The 23,233-nt window shown below is 33.6% G+C and overlaps 2 protein-coding genes across 2 annotated transcripts; both read left to right on the forward strand.

The window, feature by feature from the left end:
* The first annotated feature begins 1,166 nt into the window (after window positions 1-1,166).
* Window positions 1,167-18,850, forward strand: LOC148947981 (uncharacterized). The gene is made up of 2 exons (XM_089096058.1): window positions 1,167-1,320; window positions 18,287-18,850. The coding sequence occupies exons 1-2, from the start codon at window positions 1,167-1,169 to the stop codon at window positions 18,847-18,849; spliced, it is 717 nt and encodes a 238-aa protein (XP_088952184.1). The 3' UTR covers window position 18,850.
* On the forward strand, window positions 18,850-21,363 carry LOC148947982 (uncharacterized). The gene has a single exon (XM_089095165.1). It carries the CDS (start codon window positions 19,129-19,131, stop codon window positions 19,453-19,455), a length of 327 nt encoding a protein of 108 aa, XP_088951291.1. The 5' UTR covers window positions 18,850-19,128; the 3' UTR covers window positions 19,456-21,363.
* Window positions 21,364-23,233: the final 1,870 nt, after the last annotated feature.

A 23,233-nucleotide genomic window follows, 5' to 3' on the forward strand; every position in this document is an offset into this window, starting at 1 on the left:
AAAATTTAAAAGAGTTATACACGCATGCTCAGTAGAATGTTTAGCTCGGAAGCCAAACTAAAAATCATGAAAAAATCTTTTAGCCTCTAGAAAGCAAGCAAACGGGAGAGCATGGTCTTTTCAAAATTTTTGCTAAAAACAGTCAGCAAAGATATAGGACGATAATTGACTGGATCATTTCTTGCTCCATCTTTATATAAAACAATTACTCTAGCTCGTTTAAGAGAATTGGGGAAAATCCCATTTTCAAAAGAAAGATTTGCAACCTTCGTCAGTGGAGAAATAATTGAAGGAAGAATGAACTTAAACTACCATAGCTGGAATACAGTCAGGGCCAGACGACGAAGAACCTTTCAAACTATTTACAATCCTGGCTACTTCAACATCAGAAGCAGGATACAACAACATTGATTTGAGACAAGGCGGACCAAGATAAAATTTGTAATCTGGTTGTGACTGTGAAGACCTGACTGAAGAAGCAGTGGTTTTCCCAATATTGGCAAAATATGATGTAAATGCTTCTTGAACAGATGGAAAACCCTCAACAACCACATCACCAACTACAAGACTTGGAGGGATAGAAGAAGCCGGAGAAGAACTTTTGAGGACGGAATTGATCACTTGCCAAGTTTTCGAATATTTTTCCCACAATCCGAGATTTTTTGGAATAGTAAAGGAATTTGGCCTTCCGGCACAAATAATTAAAAACATTCCTGAAGAGTTTGAATTGCTGAAGACATGCAGCATTCAAAGATAGCTTTGCTGACTTATAAGCTTTTCAAAGATTATTTTTTATTCTCCAACTCTTTAGAATGACCCATGGATGACCAGGGGTCATCCATGGGTTAAGAGGAATAGATATTTTTGACCTTGACTTAAAGGAGGACAGAGCATATATGTCAAAAATAGACTCCTTCACTGACTTATAAAAGGAATTGAACTATGAACAAAAACCATTATCCTCACCAAAAATATTCCATGTCTTCTCAGCTAAATGGGATCTAAGGCGGATCAATTCATTCAGAGTAAACCTAAAAGAAGCTGAAGCAGATGACGGATTATCCCTACTCAGTGTTTTTTCAAGGTTAAAACTGGAAAGTACAGGAAAATGGTCTGAAACATCACTCACTACAACAGAATTCCGAACCAAATTAAGAGACGAAAAAATGTTATCAATTAAAGACGTTGACGTATTAGTTAAACGTGTGGGAATAAAGGTTGCTGGTAGAACCCCAGCAGCAAGCATATCTGAGAGAAAATCCACCGTAGTAGAGGAAACCATGTCAATTAGATTTAAGTTAAAGTCTCCCATTATTACAGGTTCACATTTACGTCTGTCTATTAAATCCAAGACTTCAGCAAGGACCTGAAGAAAAGAAGGGACTGATCCACTGGGAGATCTATAAACATCACAAAATATCAAAACCTTATTTTGTAACTTGATTTCAATAAACTGGGATTCAAAAAACCCCTTCATCATTCCTTGACAGATCGCTTCGAACAGTATAGGGAAGAAGATCAGAAAGTATATATTACTAGACCACCCTTTGCCATCCTTCTGCGATTTAGTCACTCCATTTTGTAACCGGGTACATCTAAAAGCATTTCATTACTAGAATTAAGGAAAGTCTCACATAATCCATTAACATCGGGTCGCTCATCATAAACTATGTACCTCACCTGATCAATCGATGAACATAGACCCTGAGTATTGAGTTGAAGGACCGAAAAACGATCATTTCGTCTAGTAGCCCACTTTAAATCAGAAACATATTTATTAGTAACGGATTGGGAAATATTTATGGAGTTTCTTTTAATTTGACCAATAGAATTATTAATAATACTTAAAACATCAAATGGGTTACTTTGCAAATGAAGTAAACGCCCATCAAGGGAGTGAACATCCCCAGAGCCTGAGTTAGAAAAATTCATAAAACTTAAGGAGATTTTGTATCATACCTGCGCCACAGCATACACACAAAATAAAATAAATAAATAACTAAGAGGCTATAAACAACAACAAAAAAAAAATAAAATCACAACAATCATATCAAAAGTAAAAGATGTATACATTTTATATTATTGAACATATTGATAATAATTGATTCAGATAAATTTGGTAACTTCCTTAAACCGTTAATACAGTTCCTGAAATATATATATATATATATATATATATATATATATATATATATATATATATATATATATATATATATATATATATATACATATACTGCTTAAGCTCCAATGCATTACTGTACCCGGTGGGGGGGGGGGGGGTAAATGAAAATAACGAAAAAAAACTATATCTAATACAATTAACAAACAACCAATCAATTAACATTTCACAATTTGTCAAAAGTAACTTGACTCTTTTTTAGTTCATATCGCCTTGCTGGCGCATAAAAATGCGCCCACGATCTGACCAAACATTTTTATACCATAAAGTTCACGTGCACCGTCTATGATTGACTTTTTCCTTTTTGTCAGGTAGGCTATAGTGTATATTTGTAGTAATTATATTGTGGATACAAGCACTGCCCTAAAAACTGCACACCCTAAGGGCATCAATTCTGCAACAGTCCTATTCTCTTTGCACCTGCTGCCATGATACATCAGGGTCGAATAAAACTGGTTTACATTTATCATCAGTTTCCTTCGCTGAGTGAATATAAGGCGGGATTTTAAATGTATTTTATAAGGAGAATAGAATTTTAATGATTCAAAAAGTGACAAGTGTGCTACCCCTTTTTTCTTATGATGTGTGCTAAAATAAATATTACATTTGATATTAAAAATATCAAATATTTTCTTATAAATGTTTTATTTTTGCTTCTTAAAATAAGATAAGGAAGTATGCGATGGTGTCACTGAAAATGTATAGTTTCTAGAAATAAGATGGAAACAAGCAAATGCATTATTCAAAATGCAAAATATGTTTTACAAAATGTTTTGCGGCTTGAAATATGATGAGGAAAATATGTGATGATGTTGTTCGATTGTATTGTTACTTGAAAAATAGACGAAAATAAGATGGAAAAATTCAAATACGAAATATTTTCTACAAAATGTTTTGAAGCTTGAAATAAAGTAAGTAAAATATGTGATGGTGTTGCTCAACATATATTCTTGCTTGAAATAAGATTGAAAATAAGCAAACCTATTAAGTGTTTTAATTCAGGACTTGAAGTTGGTGTGCAGAATATAGTTGTCTCAAAAGACAGCTAGATTACGATATAAATCAACTAGATTTTGATCTTATTACGTAAGATCAAAATTAAACATTGCTAAAAACATCCTGTTCAGGGTCAGTTTATTGTTCACCATCTATGTAAAAATGGAATACTCTAGGAAATGATAGCAATTTATTGTTTCTAGTACAATTTCGGGTAGGCATACGTAATTGTCATGTTTCAATGAAAAGTAATTTGGTACTTTAGATCAGTGTATTGTTTCCTCTACAATTTTGGGGTAGGCACGCGTAATTGTCATGTTTGAAAGAAAAGTAATTTGGTGTTTTAGATCAGTGCCTGAAGCTGATATGCAGAATTTAGTTGACTCAAAAGATATTGCATAAGATGAAAATTAAACATTGTTAAGAATCTTCGGTTGGGGATTAGTTTATTGTTCACCGTCTGTGAAAATGGACAACTAAAGCAAATAAGAAAAAAATTTAGACATTAAAAAAAAAAAAAAATTGAAAATGAAAAAAAAGATTTAAACATAAATTAAAAACGAATGCATTGTTCAAAATCTTAATTTTTTTATCAAAATGTTTTGCTGCTTGAAGTAAGATGAGGAAATATATGAAATGTAAAAAAAAATGTCAAATATGTCTATGTAAAAATGGTAAACTGTAGCTAATGATAGTAAACTAGTGTTTGCAGTACAATTTCGGGTAGACACACGTAATTGTCATGTCTGAAAGATAAGCAACTTGGCGCTTTAGATCAGGGCTTGAAGCTGGTATGCAGAATCTAGTTGACTCAAAAGATAGTACGCAAGATCCAATTTCAAATTGCTACGCAGCTGTTTTTGGGTAAACCGGTTTATTTGAATTTAAATGGGCTAGTAGAATTTATGATATAGGGTTGAACTTTACTTGACCCCTTACATCTTGTATCTTTACTTGACCATTTAGGCATTATGTAATTGCTTATATCAACATAGTCATAGGCAACTTCGAAAAGGGCTTATGCGATCCGAAATTGGAGTGGCTTGTGCCCTTTTTAATAGTCGAAAGTGATTGGAGGGCAACTAACACCCCTATCTAGCCCACCATTTCCCCAAACACATCTAATCAAAAATTTAAGACAGCCATTTTGTTCAATGTAGTTGAAAGTTCTGGAAATTAGGTCTTTGAGGATTACAACTCCCCCACAGTCCTCAGGGCAAGGGTTTTAAGTTATGCCCTAGGGGCATATAAGTTTTTTTTTTATAGAAAGCATTGTCGTAGAAACTTCAAAAAGGGTTCATTTGATTGGAAATTGAAACGGCTAGTGCCCTTTTTAATAGTTGAATGTGATTGGAAGGCAACTAACACCCCTTCCACGCCCACCATTTATCTAAACACATCCAATCAAAATTTTTAGATAGCCATTTTGTTCAAAATAGTTGAAAGGTCTGGAAAGTATATCTAAGAGAACTCCCCTTACAGCCCTCAGGGTAAGGATTGTAATTTATGCCCTGGGGTCATATTAGGTTTTTATTGAAAGCTTTGTTGTAGAAACTCGAAAAAGGGCTCATTCGATTGGAAATTCAAAGGGCTAGTGCCCTTTTTAATGGTCGAAAGTGGTTTGACGGCAACAAACCTCCCTCTCACGCCCACCTCTTCCCAAAACACATCCAATCGAAATTTTGAGATAGCAATTTTCTTCAACGTAGTTGAAAGTTTTGGGAATTCGGTCTTTGAGGATGACGCCCCCCCCCCCCCCATCCCTCAGAGCAAGGGTCGTAAGTTTTGCCCTGGGGGCATATAAGGTTTCCATTGAAAGCATTGTCGTAGAAACTTCGAAAAGGGCTCAGTCGATTGGAAATCGGAGTGACTTGTGCCCTTTTTAATAGTCGAAAGTGATTGGAAGGCAACTAACACCCCTTCCACGCCCACCTTTCCCCCAAACACATCCAATCAAAATTTTAAGATAGCCATTTTGTTCAGCGAAGCTGATTTCCGGATAGAAGTTACGTTTTTGAGGAGGACACTCCCCCACAGCCCTCAAGGCAAGGGTCGTAAGTTATGCCCTGGGAGCATATAAGGTTTTTATAGTCTTAAGCGTTGTCGTAGAAACTTCAAAAGAGGCTTGTTCGATTGGAAATTCAATAGACGAAATATATATGGTTTTTATTGAAAGCTTTGTCGTAAAAATTTAAAAAAGGGCTCATTCGATTTTAAATTCAAAGGGCTAGTGCCCTTTTGAATAGTCGAAAGTGATTGGAGGGCAACTTATACCCCTCCCACGCTCACCTTTTCCCCAAATACATCCAATAAAAATTTTGAGATAGCCACTCGGTTCAACGTAGTTGAAAGTTCCGGAAATTAGGTCTTTCAGGATGACAACCCCCTTACAGCCCTCAGGGCACGGTTTGTAAATTATGCCCCGGGGGTATATAAGGTTTTTATAGAAAGTGTTGTCGAAGAATCTTAAACAAGGGCTCATTTGATTGGAAATTGAAGTGGCTAGTGCCTTTCTAATAGTTGAAAGTGATTGGAAGGCAACTAACACCCCTTCCACGCTCACCATTTATCCAAACACATCCAATCAAAATCTTGAGATAGCCATTTTGTTCAAAGTAGTTGAAAAGTCCGGAAATTATATCTAAGTGGATGACACTCCCCCCACAACCCCCAAGGTTAGGGTTGTAAGTTATGCCCTGGGGGCATATAAGGTTTTTATAGATAGTGATGTTGTAGAAACTTCACAAAGGGCTCATTTGATTGGGAATATCTAAGGGATTGTGCCCCTTTTAATTGTAGAAAGTGGTTGGAGGATAACTAACACCCCTCTCACACCCACCATTTCCCCAAACACATCCAATTAAAATTTTGAGATAGCCATTTTGTTCGACGTAGTTAAAAACTCTGGAAATTATATTTTTCAGGATGACAACACCCCTCCCACAGCCCTTAGGATAAGGGTTATATGTTATGCCCTGGGGGCATATATGTTTTTTTTATAGAAAGCGTTTTCGTAGAAACTTCAAAAAGGATTCATTCGATTGGAAATTGAAACGGCTAGTCCCCTTTTTAATAGTTGAAAGTGGTTGGATGGCAAGTAACCCCCCTCTCACACCCATACTTCTCTCAACCACATCCATTCAACTTTTGAGGTAACTATTTTGTTGATCGTAGTTCAAAGATTCAAAAGTGAGATTTATGAGGATGAGAGCCCCCTCACAGCCCTCAGGGCCATGGTTGTAAGATATACCTTTGAGCATATTAGGTTTTAATAGAAAGTGTTGTCGTAGAAAGTTAAAAAAGGTATCATTCGATTGGAAATTGAAAGGGCTAGTGCCCTTTTTAATAGTCGGAAGTGATTGGAGGGTAACTAACCCCCTCTCACACCCACAATTTCCCCAAACACATCTAATAAAACTTTTGAGATATCAATTTCCTACAACGTAGTTGAAAATTCTAGAAATTAGGTCTTTGAGGATGACAACCCCTCTCCATAAAGCCCTCAGGCAAAGGGTTGTAAGTTATGCCCTGGGGGCATATAAGGTTTTTATTGAAAGCGTTGTTGTAGAAACTTCAAAAGGGCTCATTTAATTGGAAATTGAAAAGGCTAGTGCCTTTTTTTAATAGTTGAAAGTGATTGGAGAGCAGCTAACACCCCTCTCCCGTCCACCATTTCCCCAAACACAAGCAATCAGAATTTTGAGATAGCCATTTTGTTTAACGTAGTTCAAAGTTCTGGAAATTAGGTCTTTGAGGATGACAACCCCCCACAGCCCTCAGGGCAAGGATTTTAATTCATGCCCTGGGGACTTATAAGGTGTTTATAGAAGGCGTTGTCATAGAAACTCAAAAAGGGCTCATTCGATTGGAAATTGAAAGGGCTAGTGCCCTTTTTAATAGCCGAAAGTGATCGGAAGGCTTGACCTTTTTATAGTTGAGATCAATGTGGGCACAATGTATTATTATTTTTTTCTTTTTTTTTTGCTTAGACCAGGGCACTTCGTATCGAAGGAGTTGTCTTAGGAACTTCGAAAAGGACTCATTCGATTGAAAATAGAAAGGGCTAATGCCCTTTTTAATAGTCGAAAGTGATTGGAGGTTAACTAGGCCCCCTCTCACGCCCACCCTCTCATTTGCCCGGTATGTTTAAAAACTAAATGTTGCCTTAAGATTAAATCACAATGCACTGTGTTAATGCTAATTCCCAAAAAGGCATCTCAGCAGTATCCCAAGAACGACTGAGGGTATTATCTTCAAACTTTCTGGGCTACTTCGGCTCTTACAATTTACTCAAATCAAAATAGCGTAAGTGTATACAAGCTATCAAAGAGAGTAAACAGATTTTTTTTTTGCAAATGGTGTAAAGTTTCAGGTTAACTAGAGGAGTTATGAAACTAAATTAATCACTACTATTTGTGTCCAGATTTTTTAAAGGGTATATTTTGTTAAAAACTGCCGAAAATTTTTCTCCAGCATACAAATAGCAGGCTAAACTGTAAAGTCTTAAAGAAAACGAAAATATTTAAAGAATTATTTTCTTTTTCCCTGAAATGACCATGTCAGTATAAAACGAATAAATAGCCGAGTCAAACTCAAAACGAGCAGAAATTAACATGAGTAGGGCTCAAAACCCCTATGCCTTCCCAAGGCCAGAACATAATTTGCAAAAATACAAATGAATGTGCATTGTCAGTTTAATATAAATATACTGATATTTAGTAATCAAAATAATAATATTATTTAATTTATTAAAGTTATAAAAGTAAAATAATTTATATTTTTTCAGTAAAGGGCAAATTATTTTCTGGCCTTGGGAAGGCATAGGGGTTTTGAGCCCTACTCATGTTAATTTCTGCTTGTTTTGAGTTTGACTCGGTTATTGATTGTAATTTCTGTTTGTTTTGGGTTTCATTTACTTATCGATGCTGATTTTTGGTAGTTTCAAGCTTGGTAGTTTATTTGATTTTTTTTTTTTCCTCATTTTTGGTTTAATGGAGTACTTTACTTTTCTTTGAAAAACTTATTTTTTGGATTTTTTTTAAAAATTAATTTTTGGAAAGATCGCTTGTATCAATGTTGCCATGGGGTGACTGATTCTATCAACGTAGGATTCGTGATGAAAGAAAAAAATAGTAATAAAAAAAAGTAAAAAATAAGAAGGAAATTGTTCAGAATATGAAATATTTTCATCAAAATGTTTTGATGTTTGAAATAAGATGAGGAAATGTGATGGTGTTTCTGAAAATGTAAGGTTTCAAAGCTTCTCCGAAGCTCATTTTTGATCAACCGGTTTATTTGAATTCAAATGGGCCATTAGAATTTATGATATACTGTTGAACTTTACTTGACCACTTATATCTTGTATCTTTACTTGACCACTTAGGCATTATGTAATCGCTTGTATCTACATTATCAAACAGTTCGTGGTAATGAACTGTAAGTAAGGAGCGACCCGGCTCAAAGGTACCCGAAACTCTAAAAAATGGAAATTTGATACCAATAGATACATCAAAAGAATCAAATTTTAATTCTGATTTCAAATATATTAGTTTTATCAAGTTTAATCTTACCCATCAAAAGTTACGCGCCTGAGAAAATTTGACTGATTTTAGAATAAAGGGGGAAAGACCCCCTAAAAATTGTAGAACTTTAATTAAATTCCCAGCAGCAGATTCATCGTATTAGAGAACACTAGTATAGTGGTTTCAAGCACCTATATGCAAAAATGTGGAATTTTGTATTTTTTGCCAGAAGAAAGATCACGGATGCGTGTTTAATTGTTTTTTGTTGTTTTTTTTTCCAGGGCTGATCGTGTCGATCCAGTTGTTCTAGAATATCGCGAGAGGGCTTATTTGAACAATTCTAGTACTCGATTTCAGTGAAAGAAAAGGAGGGCAACTAGGCCCCCTCTCACGCCCATTTTTATCCCAAGTCACCCGATCAAAATTTTGAGACAGCCACTTTCTTACGCTTGGTCAGAAATATGATAACTATGTTTTTTAGGATGACTTAATCCCGCGAAGTCCCCGGGGGGAGCGTTAAAATTTATGAACTTTACCCATTATAAACATATAGTATTGGTTATTGGGAAGTATACAGACGTTCTCAGGGGGGATTTTTTCTGGTAGTGGGGTATGGGGGGGGGGGGTTGGGTGGGTCGGGGGTTATGTGGGAGGATCTTTCCATGAAAGAAGTTTTCATGGGGGAAGGGATATTGCTATGAAGGGGGCGCAGGATTTCCCAGCATTATTTAAGAAAAACATCAGAAATTAAATATAAAAAAAACAAGCTTTTCAACTGAAAGTAAGGAGCAACATCAAAACTTAAAACGATAGAAAACATTACGTATATGATTGGGTACACCCCCTAGTCAATACCTCGCTCCTTAAGCCAAAGATTATTTAGTACTTCATAAGAGCTATTTATTCTATTAACGACATTTGTGATTAAGGGGTCATTTTTAAAAAATTGGAAAAAAAATTCGAACTTTAGCTTCAAGAGCAAGGTATTGACGAGGGGGCGAACCCCTTAATATACGTATTAAAAATATATGAATATAGAAAGTCGTTACGTAAGTTAATTCGTAAGTTACGTATATTTATTACTAATAAAAACGTTCGTAAATAAAATTAAACATGTTTCGAGAAAGCCATTTAACCAAATAAAAGTAAAATTAATATTCAAATTTTGTTTTAATTATTCATGTACGGTGAGCCAGAATCAAAACATGCATTAATTCAAAAACGTTCAAAAATTAAATAAAAAAACAAGTTTTTTTAACTGAAAGTAAGGAGCGACATTAAAACTTACAACGAACAGAAATTATTCCTTATATGAAAGGGGCTGTCCCCTCCTCAACGCCTCGCTCTTTACGCTAAAGTTTGACTTTCTCACAACTCAATTTTTTTTTAAACAATGAAAAACTTTAGCGTAAAGAGCGAGGCGTTGAGGAGGGGACAGCCCCTTTCATTTAAATAAAAAAAAGTGTTTTTAACTGAAAGTAAGGAACGACGTACAAACTTAAAACGAACAGAAATTATTCCGTATATGAAAGGGGCTGTCCCCTCCTCAACGCCTGGCTCTACGCTAAAGTTTTTTATTTTTTAAAAAAAATAGAGTTGTGAGAAAGTCAAACTTAAGCGTAAAGAACGAGGCGTTGAGCAGGGGACAGCCCCTTTCATATACGGAATAAAGGGACTAAGGGGAGAACCCCCTCATATACGTAATAACATATACGCAATAAAAAAAAAACAATAAAAAAAACAAGCGATACGGTTCAATAGTAATCGAAACTTTTAAAAACGGAATTTTGATGTCAATAAATGTATCAAAAAAATGGACTTGTAATGCTGATTCTATATATATAAATTTTATTAAGTTTTTTTCACTCATCAAAGGTTACGAGCCTGAGAAAATTTACTCGATTTTTTAAAGAGGGGGGAAACATCCCCTACAAGTGAAAGAATTTTAATGAAAATCACACCGTCTGATTCAGCGTATAAGAAAACCCTATTACATAGGTTTCAAGCTCATATCTGCAAAAATCTGCAACTTGCATTTTTTGCCAGAAGAAAAATATACGAATATAGAAGTTCGTTACGTAAGTTAATTTGTAAATTACGTCAGAAGCAAATTTAGTGACAGCCATTTAGGAAAATAAAAGTAAAATTTTATGCATATTTGTTTACTTATTCAATGACGGTGAGCCAAAATAAAAGCTGCATTAACCAAAAAACGATCAGAAATTAAATAAAAAAAACAAGTTTTTTAAACTGAAAGTAAGGAGCGACATTAAAACTTAAAACGAACAGAAATTATTCTGTATATGAAAGGGGATGTCCCCTCCTCAACGCCTCGCTCTTTACGCTAAAGTTTTTTATTGTTTTAAAAAATAAAGTTGTGAGACAGAGTCAAACTTTAGCGTAAAGAGCGAGGCGTTGAGGAGGGGACAGCCCCTTTCATATACAGAATAATTTCTGTTCGTTTTAAGTTTTAATGTCGCTCCTTACTTTCAGTTTAAAAAACTTGTTTTTTTTTATTTAATCTTGAGAAAGATCGCTTGTATCAATGTAGCCATGGCGTGACTGATTCTATCAACGTAGGATTGGTGATGACAGAAAAAAAGTAATAAAAAAAAAAATTTCAGAATGTGAAATATTTTCATCAAAATGTTTTGATGTTTGAAATAAAATGAGGAAATAATTGATGGTGTTGCTGAAAATGTAAGGTTTCTTGAAATAAGAGTGAAAATAAGCAATTGCATTATTTAAAAATATCAAATATATTTCTACAAAAATGTTTTTTTTGCTGCTTAAAATAACATAGGGAAAAATGCGATAGTATTGTTCAAAATGCATTGTTTCTTGTAATTAGATGGAAATAAGTAAATGTATTATTCAAAATACGAAATATTTTCTAGTGTTTTGCTGCTTGAAATAAGATGAGGAAAGTATGTAATGGTATTGCTCAAAATGTATTCTTCCTTGAAATACGATTGGAAATAACCAAAGCTATGATGCGCCTTAATTCAGGCCTTGAAGTTAGTGTACAGAATCTAGTTGACCCAAAAGATATTAGGTAAGATCAAAATTAAACAATGCTAAAACATTCCGTTGGGGATCAGTTTATTGTTCACCGTCAATGTGAAAATTTAGAACTATAGCAAATGATTGTCATTTATTGTTTCCAATATAATTTCGGGTAGGCACACGTAATAATCATGTTTGAAAGAAAAGCAATTTGGGGCTTTAGTTTAGTTTAGTGTTTCCAATACAATTTCGGGTAGTTACAAGTACTTTTCATGGTTGAAATAAAAGTAGTTTGGTGCTTTAGATCAGGGCTTGAAGATGGTATGCAGAATTTAGTTGACTTAAAAGATATTAGGTAAGATTAAAATTAAACATTGCAAAAAACATCCTGTTGGTGATCAGTTTATTGTTCACTATCTATTTAAAAATGGAGAACTATAGCAAATTATAGCAATTTAATGTTTCCATTACAATTTCAGGTAGGCACACGTAGTAGTCTTGTTTAAAAAGCAATTTGGGGCTTTAGTTCAGTTTATTGTTTCTAATACAATTTCGGGTTGGCACACGTACTTTTCATGTTTGAAAGAAACGTAATTTGGTGCCTTAGATTAGGGCTTGAAGATGATATACAGAATTTAGTTAACACAAAAGATATTAAGTATCGATCAAAATTAAACATTACTTAGAAACTTCTGTTTGGGATCAGTTTACTCCTTAATTGTAACTCCACCAAATAATGATAGCAATTTGATATGTGATAGTAATGTCTTTCTTTCTAGTGCATTTTTGGTTCGTCCCCTACTACTGTTATCGATTTATTTTAATTCTTAGATGGCAACGTCTTGACTAGATAAAGTACTGCCATCTATTCTGCTATAGGTATAGATGGCAGCATAACTGATTTTAAGCTAGGTTAAATTAGGGTTACTACTTTAAAGTTAGGTTTGCTTGGGTTCAGTTACCGTAGGAATCATTCATGCTAACTGAACCCAGCTCAAAATCAGTTATGCTGTCATCTATAACTGTAGTAGTATAGATGGCAGCACTTACGGTAGTCAAAACGTTTTACCATCTGTGACTATAAATGAATCGATGGCAGCAATAGGGGACGACCCAAAATTGCACCGGACAAAGAAAATTCTAGCATTTCTATCTCAATTTTACATAGGCCGTGAACAGTAAACTGATTCGAAACAGGATGTTTTTTTTTAGCAACGTTTAATATTGATCTTATGTAATATTTTTTAAGTCAACTAGATTTTGCAAAACAGCTTGAGGTACTGATCTGAAAGAACCAAATTGCTTTTCTTTCGAACGATGGATAATCATTCAGTTCTTAATATTAGCTGGCAGAGTTCCAAATAAAAAGTAAACTAATCCCAAACAGGAGTTTCTTAGCAATGTTTAATTTTGATATCTTTTGAGACAACTAGATTCTGATTACCAGCTTCAAGCCCTGATCTAAAACACCAAATTGCTTTTCCTTCAAATTTGACAATTATGTCTGCCTACCCGAAACTTTACTGAAAACAGATAATTTATATCATTTGCTAAGGTATTCCATTTTTATATATATGGTGAACAATAAAGTGATCCCCAACAGGAGGTTCTTAGCAATGTTTAATTTTGATCTTAAATTATATCTTTTGAGTCAACTAAATTCTTCATACCAACTTCAAGCTCTGAATTAAAGCGCTTACGAGCTTTGCTTATTTCTAATATTATTTCAAGGAAGAAAACATTTTGAGCAATATTATCACATATTTTCCTCATCTTACATCAAGCAGTAAAATATTTTACAGAAATATTTCGTATTTTGAATTATGCATTTGCATATTTCCATCTTAATTTCAAGTAATAACACATTTTGTACAACACCATCACATGTTTTTCTTATCTTAAATCAAGCAGCAAAACATTTTGTAGAAAATGTTTCGTATTTTGATTTATGTATTTGCTTATTTCCATCTTATTTCAAGGAACAATACATTTTAAAGAATACCATCTCATGTTTCTCTATCTTGTTTTGAGCAGAAAAAAAAGCATTTGGAAGAAAATATTTGATATCTTTTTATAATGCAATGACTCATTTGACATCTTATTTCAAGAAGCAGTAGATTTTATGCAACATTATCACACATTTTTCCGATTATTTCAAGAAACAAAATATTTTGAAGAAAACAATTGATATTTTGAATAATGCATACGCTTATTTCAGTCTTGTTTCAAGGAACGATACATTTTTAGCAACACCACCACACATTTCCTCATTCTGTTTCAATTATCAAAACATTTTTATGAACATATTTAATATTTTGAATAATGGATTTGCTTTTTTTAATTTTTTTTTGTTTTCTTTTTTGAATTTTCTTTTATTTATTTATTTATTATTATTATTTTTTTCTGTTATCCACAATCCTATGTTGATAGAATCGGTCATACCATGGTAACGTTGATACAAGCGATCATACCAGCACAATTTTATTATTACTTATACTTCTCTTATAAAATTAAGAGATAAATCTGTCTATTAATTTGATTTCAAGTTGAATTTGAAATAAGGATTGTTTTTTTTATCTCAACTGCCTACCAGAACTTTTTAAGTGTAGAAGATGAATTTACTGGAAACTAGATTCAAACAAGAATACAGAATTCATTTTGTGAAGATTAAGTCAAAAGTTTTTTTGTTTGTTTTTGGGACTAGTTGTTTTAAACATATAGCTAGAAGTACACAGAGAGTCCCATTTGATTAAAAAAAAGACAAAAAAACAACGAATTCACATTTTCTTCAGGTCTTAAAAATGACGGTTGAAATAGGAATAAATCCTTTTAATGGAAAGTGAATAACGATGACTAACAAAATGCCGGGTATTTGCTGATGACGGTGTTGTTTAATGTGTGACCGAAATATCCGGATTTGTTTTTGTCATTGTTTTTCACTGCCTATTAAAGCGATTTATCCCTAATGAAGTATTATTTGTAAGACCTGTTGAAAACGTGACTTTTGTAATTTTTTAAGTACAAAGCTTTGCGCCTATCCCGAAAAGGATAACTTCTAAATATAATAGGCATTTTATTAGTTCCTCCTCTTTATGTTGCAATAATTCCTGATATTTGTTGTAGTATTTTCTCTCCTTCACTTATGGTCTTATTTACATCACGGTGTAAACCTCTGTTTAGTTCTTTCTATATGCTCTTTTTATATTGGCAGATGTAATGGTTTACGTAAATTCCAAGGATAGACGATAAACTTTGGTATATGGTCTTTATTAAATAACGTGAGAATACACATAGAGAAAATAAGGTAACACAAGAACAACTAGCTGCGACGGAGGCGAACGATGGACTGCCTTTAGAAATGAGCCAAGAATATAAATTTCCTGGAACGGAAGTTCCAGCTATTGGTTGTTCAACCATGCCTGGGAACGGACCCTTTCCCACGACTAGTCTTAGTCCCAAAAGCCCCCCCCTGGACTGTTCTCGTTGACATATACATGGCCAAATCTCCAAGAAACGAGACACCATAAAAAGCCTTCTCGAATTTATGTTCCAAATACTTTACAGATTCTCCCCTCTGTTTTAAGTTAAATTTCCCAAATTTGGCTTATCCCCTTCTCATTAAACCATCAAACTTTAATTGAATTCAAAACATTCAATACCCTTCCCAAATTATTCACTTCTCACCTACTAACATTCTTCAGCATAAACTAGTAAAGAATTACATAATATAAACACCACACAATACTTGCATAAGTAAAAACTTACATAGTATAAACGAACCACACTAATAACAGTAGTCGGAACCTGGATATTTTAACACTTCATTTTTCTCTCTTCACTTTAAAATAGACTTGTTCCCCATACCCCTGAATTTGATGAGGACAAGGAAAGTTGGGATTATGTATAAACTTCGGATTAGGGCAAAAGGATTGACCGAGAAAGGCTAATTAATCCTGAAAATACCGGCGACAAATAAATGAAATTGCATAAACTTATAAATAATGGAATAGATGTGTCAACCATTGCAGTTTGATTGGCCTACCATGCTGCAACGACGTAAAGATATTATTACCAATAAAATCCTCGGGGTTTTATGGCTATGGAACGCCTCGGTTTTGACCTATTCGGTTTTGCTCTACTAACTTGTGGTTCGACAAATGGCAGTACTACTGTTGATATCTCTACATAACTATTAGCGCTACGCATTAAAACCATCCGGGAGGCATCAACCTCATCCCACTGGACCTCAAAATCAGCCCCCTTTCCACCTTTTTTTTCTCATCCCATGGAACCTCAAAACCAGCTCCCTTATCCACCATCTTTTTCTCATCCCACGGGACCTTAAAACCAGCTCTCTTTTCCTGGGTATCAGCACCATCTCGCAGTGCAAAAAAAAACCCATCCCGTGAGGCATCAGTACCATCCCACGGGACCTCAAAACCAGCTCCCTTTCCATGGGTAGCTAAACCGCCCTGCGAGGCATCAGTACCATCCCACGGGACCTCAACACTAGATCCCTTTTCCTGGGTAGCCAAACCACCCTGCGAGGCATCAGTGCCATCTCACAGTGCCTTTTCATTACCATTGAGTCCAAATTTCACCCTCGTCAGCGCAGAAATAAATTCATCGGAAAAAGAAGACGTGTCTCCTTACCCCACTATCTGTTCTATCTGTTCATATTGCTTTGCAACCTTGTACGCACCACCTAAACAAAAAAAATTCTGCACTATTCTCTAACAAACACCGTTTGTAGGACGGTCTGATCCCCTCCTTGAATAAATTAAGAGCAAATCTTCCAAGGACTACACCATCTTCCCTTGCTTATAAGGACACCCTACATGACCTTCCTAATTTTTGCATCCTTCTATAGAATAGATATGCTCTTTCATCCTTAAGTTGAGCCACGCCTACATAGTCTGCAACCATTTTGCCTACTATTTTGCCAGGGGCATATGCTACAAGTAATCCACGTTTTAAACTTGACAAATTTATAATTGAGGGGAGTCAAATAAAAGAAATGGAAATATGCCATCCACTATTTTACAAAATCAAAAGCAACCTTTTTGTTATATCCAGATTCCGCCGGATCAAATATAGAAATAGTAACTGACATATTGATATCAAAATTTGAAAAAGCAATTACTCTAAAAATTTAAATATTGGTTTTAAACGCCTTTTTTTTTTTTTTTTTTTTTTTTTTTTTTTTTTTTACGGACGCTAGATTTTGGGCCATAAACTTCACTACTAACAACAAGGGTCTAATAAAATCTACTGGGCTGTTTAACCGTGGTAAATCACTTACGAAAGATAGTCTGTTCCAAATCCAATTGCAGTTGGTCTCAATTAAATCACTAGCGTCAAATGTAGTCACAATCGAAAATTAATTTTCGATTATCGAATTCAAAATGTTAAATTTTGGTTGGAAACCGTCAGATGTAGATCACACGTCGACTGTATAAAATCAGGTAAAAAAAACCCACCAAGCGTAGAATGGCTAAGTGGAGGTAGAAATCAACCGGAGACTCTCATTTGTAGAAATTTGAATTAGTAGGTAGAAGCTATCGCAAGGAAATCCATACTAGGCATTGTATAACAGCTTATTTCAAAATGTTCATTTAAACGAAAGTGTTTTTCAAGAAGGCGCTTTGAATGGGAGAAAGTTCAATAGCTCGTAACGTTTCGATGTCTTATTAATCAGTCTTTTGCAGTATTCGCGGCTCAATATCACAAGCAATTTTGGTAGCAGGCGAAATAGCTCTTCAATATGCTGTCAGTATTTAGCGTAAGATGTCGTAAGTACTTATAACGGTCACTCAAATATCACTTGGAGGTTTTCCATTAGTGATATATGCTCCACTAGTTTTAATCACTTGCCACCACTCTATAAACCTTTGCTATCACCACTCTGTAAACCTCTGCTGTCACCACTCTGTAAACTTCTATTTATTCTTTTTATATTGGCAGATGTAATGGTTTACGTAAATTCCAAGGATAGACGATAAACGTTGGTATATGGTCTTTATTAAATAACGTGAGAATACACATAGAGAAAATAAGGTAGCACAAGAACAACTAGCTACGACGAGGGCGAAAGATGGACTCCCTTTAGAAATGAACCAAGAATATAACTTTCCTGGAATGGAAGTTCCAGCTATTGGTTGTTCAACCATGCCTGGGAACGGACCCTTTCCCACGAATAGCCTTAGTACCAAACCCCCCCTGGACTTTTCTCGTTGACATATACATGGCCAAATCTCTAAGAAACGAGACACCAGAAAAAGCCTTCCCGAATTTATGTTCCAAATACTTTACAACGGTATACATTTTGATCGTTTAAGGTTTCATTTTTGCTCATTCGTTGCATTAGAATAACTAATTTTAAAAGCTAATATAAGTATCACCATGAAAGAGAGAAAAGGTCTCAACAATAAAATTAGTTGTTAAAAATTATTGAAAAATATTCGACTTATTTGTTTACTATGAAGACTTTTAAAACTTTTTAAAAGATATGTTTTTCTTTTTTTTAAGTTTTGATTTTTGTGTTATTCGTTTTTCACTTGGTAATTTATTTAAATTTTAGGTAACTTTTCACCACCTGTGCCTGGACTACATTTACAGGGAAATATATCACTAGATTTTTCAAAGAATACATCTACGAGTGCTTTTTCAAATGCATATGCATCAAAATCTGAAGGAAAAGGTTCAGAAAATCAGAAAACAGGTTTGAAAAGTCGACTTCAAAGTAAAAAGTATAGAAAACTGGAAAGATATCAAAGAACTCATACAGAAGAAAAGATACATAAATGTGAGGTATATGACAAGACCTTTCCTCGAATGTACGATTTAAACCGGCACCAAACAGTGCATATAAGTGAAAAATTGTTTAAATGTGATGAATGTGACAAGACTTTTTCTCTGGCACAACATTTAAACATACATCAAAGATCGCATACCGGTGAAAAACCGTTTAAATGTAATGTATGTGACAAGACCTTTGCTCAAGCATCACGTTTGAATAGACATCAAAGAACTCATACGGGTGAGAAACCGTATACGTGTGATGTTTGTGACAAGACCTTTGCTCATTCATCAGATTTGATCATTCATCAAAGGATTCATACGGGTGAGCAACCGTTTACGTGAGATATTTGTGACAAGACCTTTGCTCAAGCAGGAAATTTGAAACAGCACCAAAGAGTACATACGGGTGAGAAACCGTTTAAGTGTAATGTTTGTGACAAAACCTTTGCTCATTCATCACATTTGAACAAACATCAAAGAACTCATACGGGTGAGAAACCATTTAAGTGTGATGTTTGTGACAAGACCTTTGCTCATTCATCAAATTTGAACATTCATCAAAGAATTCATACAGGTGTGAAACCGTTTACGTGTTATGTATGTGAAAAGACCTTCCCTCGAATGTACGATTTAAACCGGCACCAAACAGTGCATATAGTTGAGAAATTGTTTAAATGTGATGAATGTGACAAGACCTTTTCTTTGGCACAAAATTTGAACAGACATAAAAGATTGCATACGGGTGAAAAACCGTTTAAGTGTGATATTTGTAACAAAACCTTTACTCAAGCAGCACATTTGAGCAGACATCAAAGAACACATACGGGTGAGAAACTGTTTAAGTGTGATGTTTGTGACAATACCTTTGCTCAGTCATCAGATTTGAACATTCATCAAAGAATTCACACCATTGAGAAACCGTTTAAGTGTAATGTTAAAACCGTTTAAGTGTAAGATACATCGAATTAGTTGTTTTTTCATGTCTTTAGTTTCTTTACCAATTTCATCATCATCCTGTGAAAAGTAGTACCTATTTGCTTGATTGTAACAAATGTGATGTATGTAAAATATGCTTGTCTACAACAAGGTTATAGAATGAACTCCAAAAAAGTTCATACAGGTGAGGCACCATTTAAATATAATTTGAGCAAAAAAGTAGTATCTTAAAACCTATTCTAAAAGAAGCCTCTCTGTTTGTAGAATGTAACAAGACCGTCTGGCACAATAGGGTTTTTATTGAAAGAAGAAAACTTGATGAAGAATTAAATCAGGTCCACGTTGGCTTATTCTCATACTTAAATTTACACTTCGGATACTTGTATAGTTTTCTGGTAATTCTCTATTTTGAAAGGTGAAGCTTGTCTTTTTGTCCAATAACAAACATGAAACTACAAGATCAGAAAAATAAAAATGCCTACTTTTTGAAAAAAAATCCTCTTAAATGAATAGTCTCAAAAGAAACCGAAGCTTACGGTGTCCAAAACTGAAATTCATAAAAATTGTGATTTTTAAGCAACCGAAAATTTACCAAAAACAGCAAGATATAACTTGTAAACATTTGTTTCATTTAGCTCCACAAAAAGAAAGAAAAACGATGAAAAGAATCATGAGGCTAAAGATATGAGAACCACGAAACAATTGAGAAAAACAAAGTTACGGCTCATGTGTTTCTTTTTCTTGTTTATAAACGATCCTCACTGACTTACTCATGTGTTTGAACCGGTTTCAATTTAAAGGAAAAAAGAACACTGTAAGATATATTTCATTCCCTTTTTTAATGGTTTTGGCATTATGTATCTTTGGGTCAAGAGACCCTACATAAAAACTGAAAAGCATTGTTTTGTCCGTAAATTATGTTTGAAAAGAGCCAAAAGTTGTGTTTTAAAATTGCTTGGAAATTTTTTTGTCAGTACTTGGGAAAAGTTTTGTTTTGTTTCTTGAAAAAAAAATGTTTGTCAACCCTGCAGCATTTCAATGCGTTAAGTTTCAGAATTTTAATGCGTTCTGATATTAAAATAAGCTAAAAATTTTACTTTCTGCATTAGTTTGAAAGTTTCAGAATTTTGGTTTTGTTTACTAGCCTAAGTAGAGCACGAGATTTATTTGAGAAGGATGGGCTTGCAGAAGATCAAATTTATGTTATCTCACAAATCTTTACCAAGGTTACCGAAATTTTGAAAAACTGAAAGAGTTGTTTGTTTTTCCTAATATTTGTACCGGTGCTGCCCTAAAACAGGACTCAAAGGAGGAACAAAATTTCATTTGATTGGCATTGGATGAGGAAACCCAATGACAACATTTTTTATTTATATGTTTTGAATTTATGCCGACAAGTTTGTTGCATAACTAGGCTCTTATGCACTGAAAAAACTAGTAAAAGAGCAAGTCCCCTCCTCTAAAAACTGAACTCAATTTGTCTGCTTTCATTTGTTTGGTGAACGGTCCAAGAAGGCACCAGTGCCGAAAAATGTTTATTTGACTACTTTTGGGCAAGAAAGAAATTTCATGCCCAGAGGGCAAGAGGGCATAAATCCTATTTTATTTACTTGGAAACTGTTTATTGCACCCAGTAAACCTGTAATCTGAAAACAATGCCGTCACACGTAAAGATTAACACTGAGAGAAAGGACAATGGGGCTTTGAAATAAAATTAGAATGTTCAAGGCCATTGTAATAGCACTTGCTCTCAGATATAGTTACTTCTAAAGATGGAATAAGGATCTATTTTAGCTCTCCCGTAGAATCTAATGTTGTAAGTGTTTGTTTAACTTATCGTAATAAACGTCTTACTGGTTTCCGAAAATTATCCGTTTTTCTTAGGTCTAGCAAAAAGCCGGATGTTCACAAATTGATTTGCTGAGATTATGTGGGTCACATAAAGATATTTAAACAGATTTGGATTAAAAATAAAGTATGTTAGCTTTATGTATTTGTTTTGAATTCTTGACAAGATAGATTGGTAAAAAAATAACCAATTTGCAACTCAAAAGTACGTACCCAGTTTCCAGTGGAATGTTGCACTAGCTTACTTTTTTCCAAGAGTATGAGTCAGACCATGGCTCTTAAAGAGTGTTAGTTAAAAAAACTTTTTCCACAAAAAAAGTTTTTCAAAGAAAAGTAAAGAACTCCATTCTTTAATAAAAAAAATAAAAAATGAAAAAATAATTGTGTTATAATGTTATTTTAATAAAAAATAACATAATATGCTTCCGAGATCTAGGTTTCAGGAGATTTAAGTTAACTGTCTTCTTTTCCTTTGAATATTCTCATTTATTTGATTGAAATTGCTTAATAATAATAAAACATAGCATAAATAGCTTCCAAGATCTAGGTTTCAGAATATTCCAGTTAAATGTCTTGTTTTTCTTTGAATATTCTCCTTTATTTGATTGAAATTGTTAATAATAATAAGAAATAACATAATAAGCTTCCGAAATCTAGGTTTCAGTAGATTTAAGTTAAATGTCTTTTTCTTTGAATATTCTCGTTTATTTGATTGAAATTGCTTAATAATAAAAAAAAATAACATAATAAGATTCTGAGATCTAGGTTTCAGGAGATGTAAGTTAAATACCTTCTTTTTCTTTGAATATTCTCGTTTATTTGATTGAAACATACGACTGAAATTGCTTAATAATGATAAAAATAACACAATAAGCCTCCGAGATCTAGGTTTCAAGAGATTCAAGTTAAATTTCATCGTTTTCTTTGAATATTCTCGTTTATTTGATTGAAATTGCTTAATAATAATAAAAATAACATAATAAGCTTTTGAGATCTAGGTTTGAGGAGATTTAAGTTAAATGTCTTCTTTTCCTTTGAATATTGTCGTTTATTTGATTGAAATTGGTTAAAAATAATAATAAAAAAAAAACATAATAAGCTTCCAAGATCTAGTTTTTGGGAGATTCCAGTTAAATTTCTTCTTTTTCTTTGAATATTCTAGTTTATTTGATTGAAATTGCTTAAAAATAATATAAAATAACATAATATGATTCCGAGATCTTGGTTTCAGGAGATTCTACTTAAATGTCTTCTTTTTCTTTGAATATTCTCGTTTATTTGATTGAAATTGCTTAATAATAATAAAAAAAAATACATAATAAGCTTCCGAGATCTAGGTATCGGGAGATTCCAGTTAAATGTCTTCTATTTCTTTGAATATTCTCGTTTATTTGATTGAAATTCCTTAATAATAATGAAAAAATTACGTAATAAGGTTCCGAGATCTAGGTATCAGGATATTCCAGCTAAATGTCGTCTTTTTCTTGTAATATTCTCGTATATTTTATTGAAATTGGTTAGTAATAATAAAAAATAACATAGTAAGCTCCCGAGATCTAAGTTTCAGAAGATTCCAGTTAAATGTCTTCGTTTTCTTTGAATATTTTCGTTTATTTGATTGAAATTGGTTAATAATAATAAAAAATAATAGCTTCCGAGATCTAGGTTTCAGTAGATTTAAGTTAAATGTCTTTTTTTCTTTGAATATTCTCGTTTATTTTTGATTGAAATTGCTCAATAATAATAAAAAATAACTTAATAAGCTTCCGAGATCTAGGTTTTAGGATATTCCAGTTAAAGTTCTTCTTTTTCTTTGAATATTCTCATTTATTTGATTGAAATTGATTAATAATAATAAAAAAAACATAATAAGCTTTCGAGATCTAGGTTTCAGGAGATTCCAGTTAAATGTCTTCTTTTTCTTTTAATATTCTTGTTTATT

The sequence above is a fragment of the Artemia sp. Qi Xiang Cuo genome, chromosome 10 (genome assembly GCF_049724085.1).
Source record: "Artemia sp. Qi Xiang Cuo chromosome 10, ASM4972408v1, whole genome shotgun sequence".
Classification (NCBI taxonomy): domain Eukaryota; kingdom Metazoa; phylum Arthropoda; class Branchiopoda; order Anostraca; family Artemiidae; genus Artemia; species Artemia sp. Qi Xiang Cuo.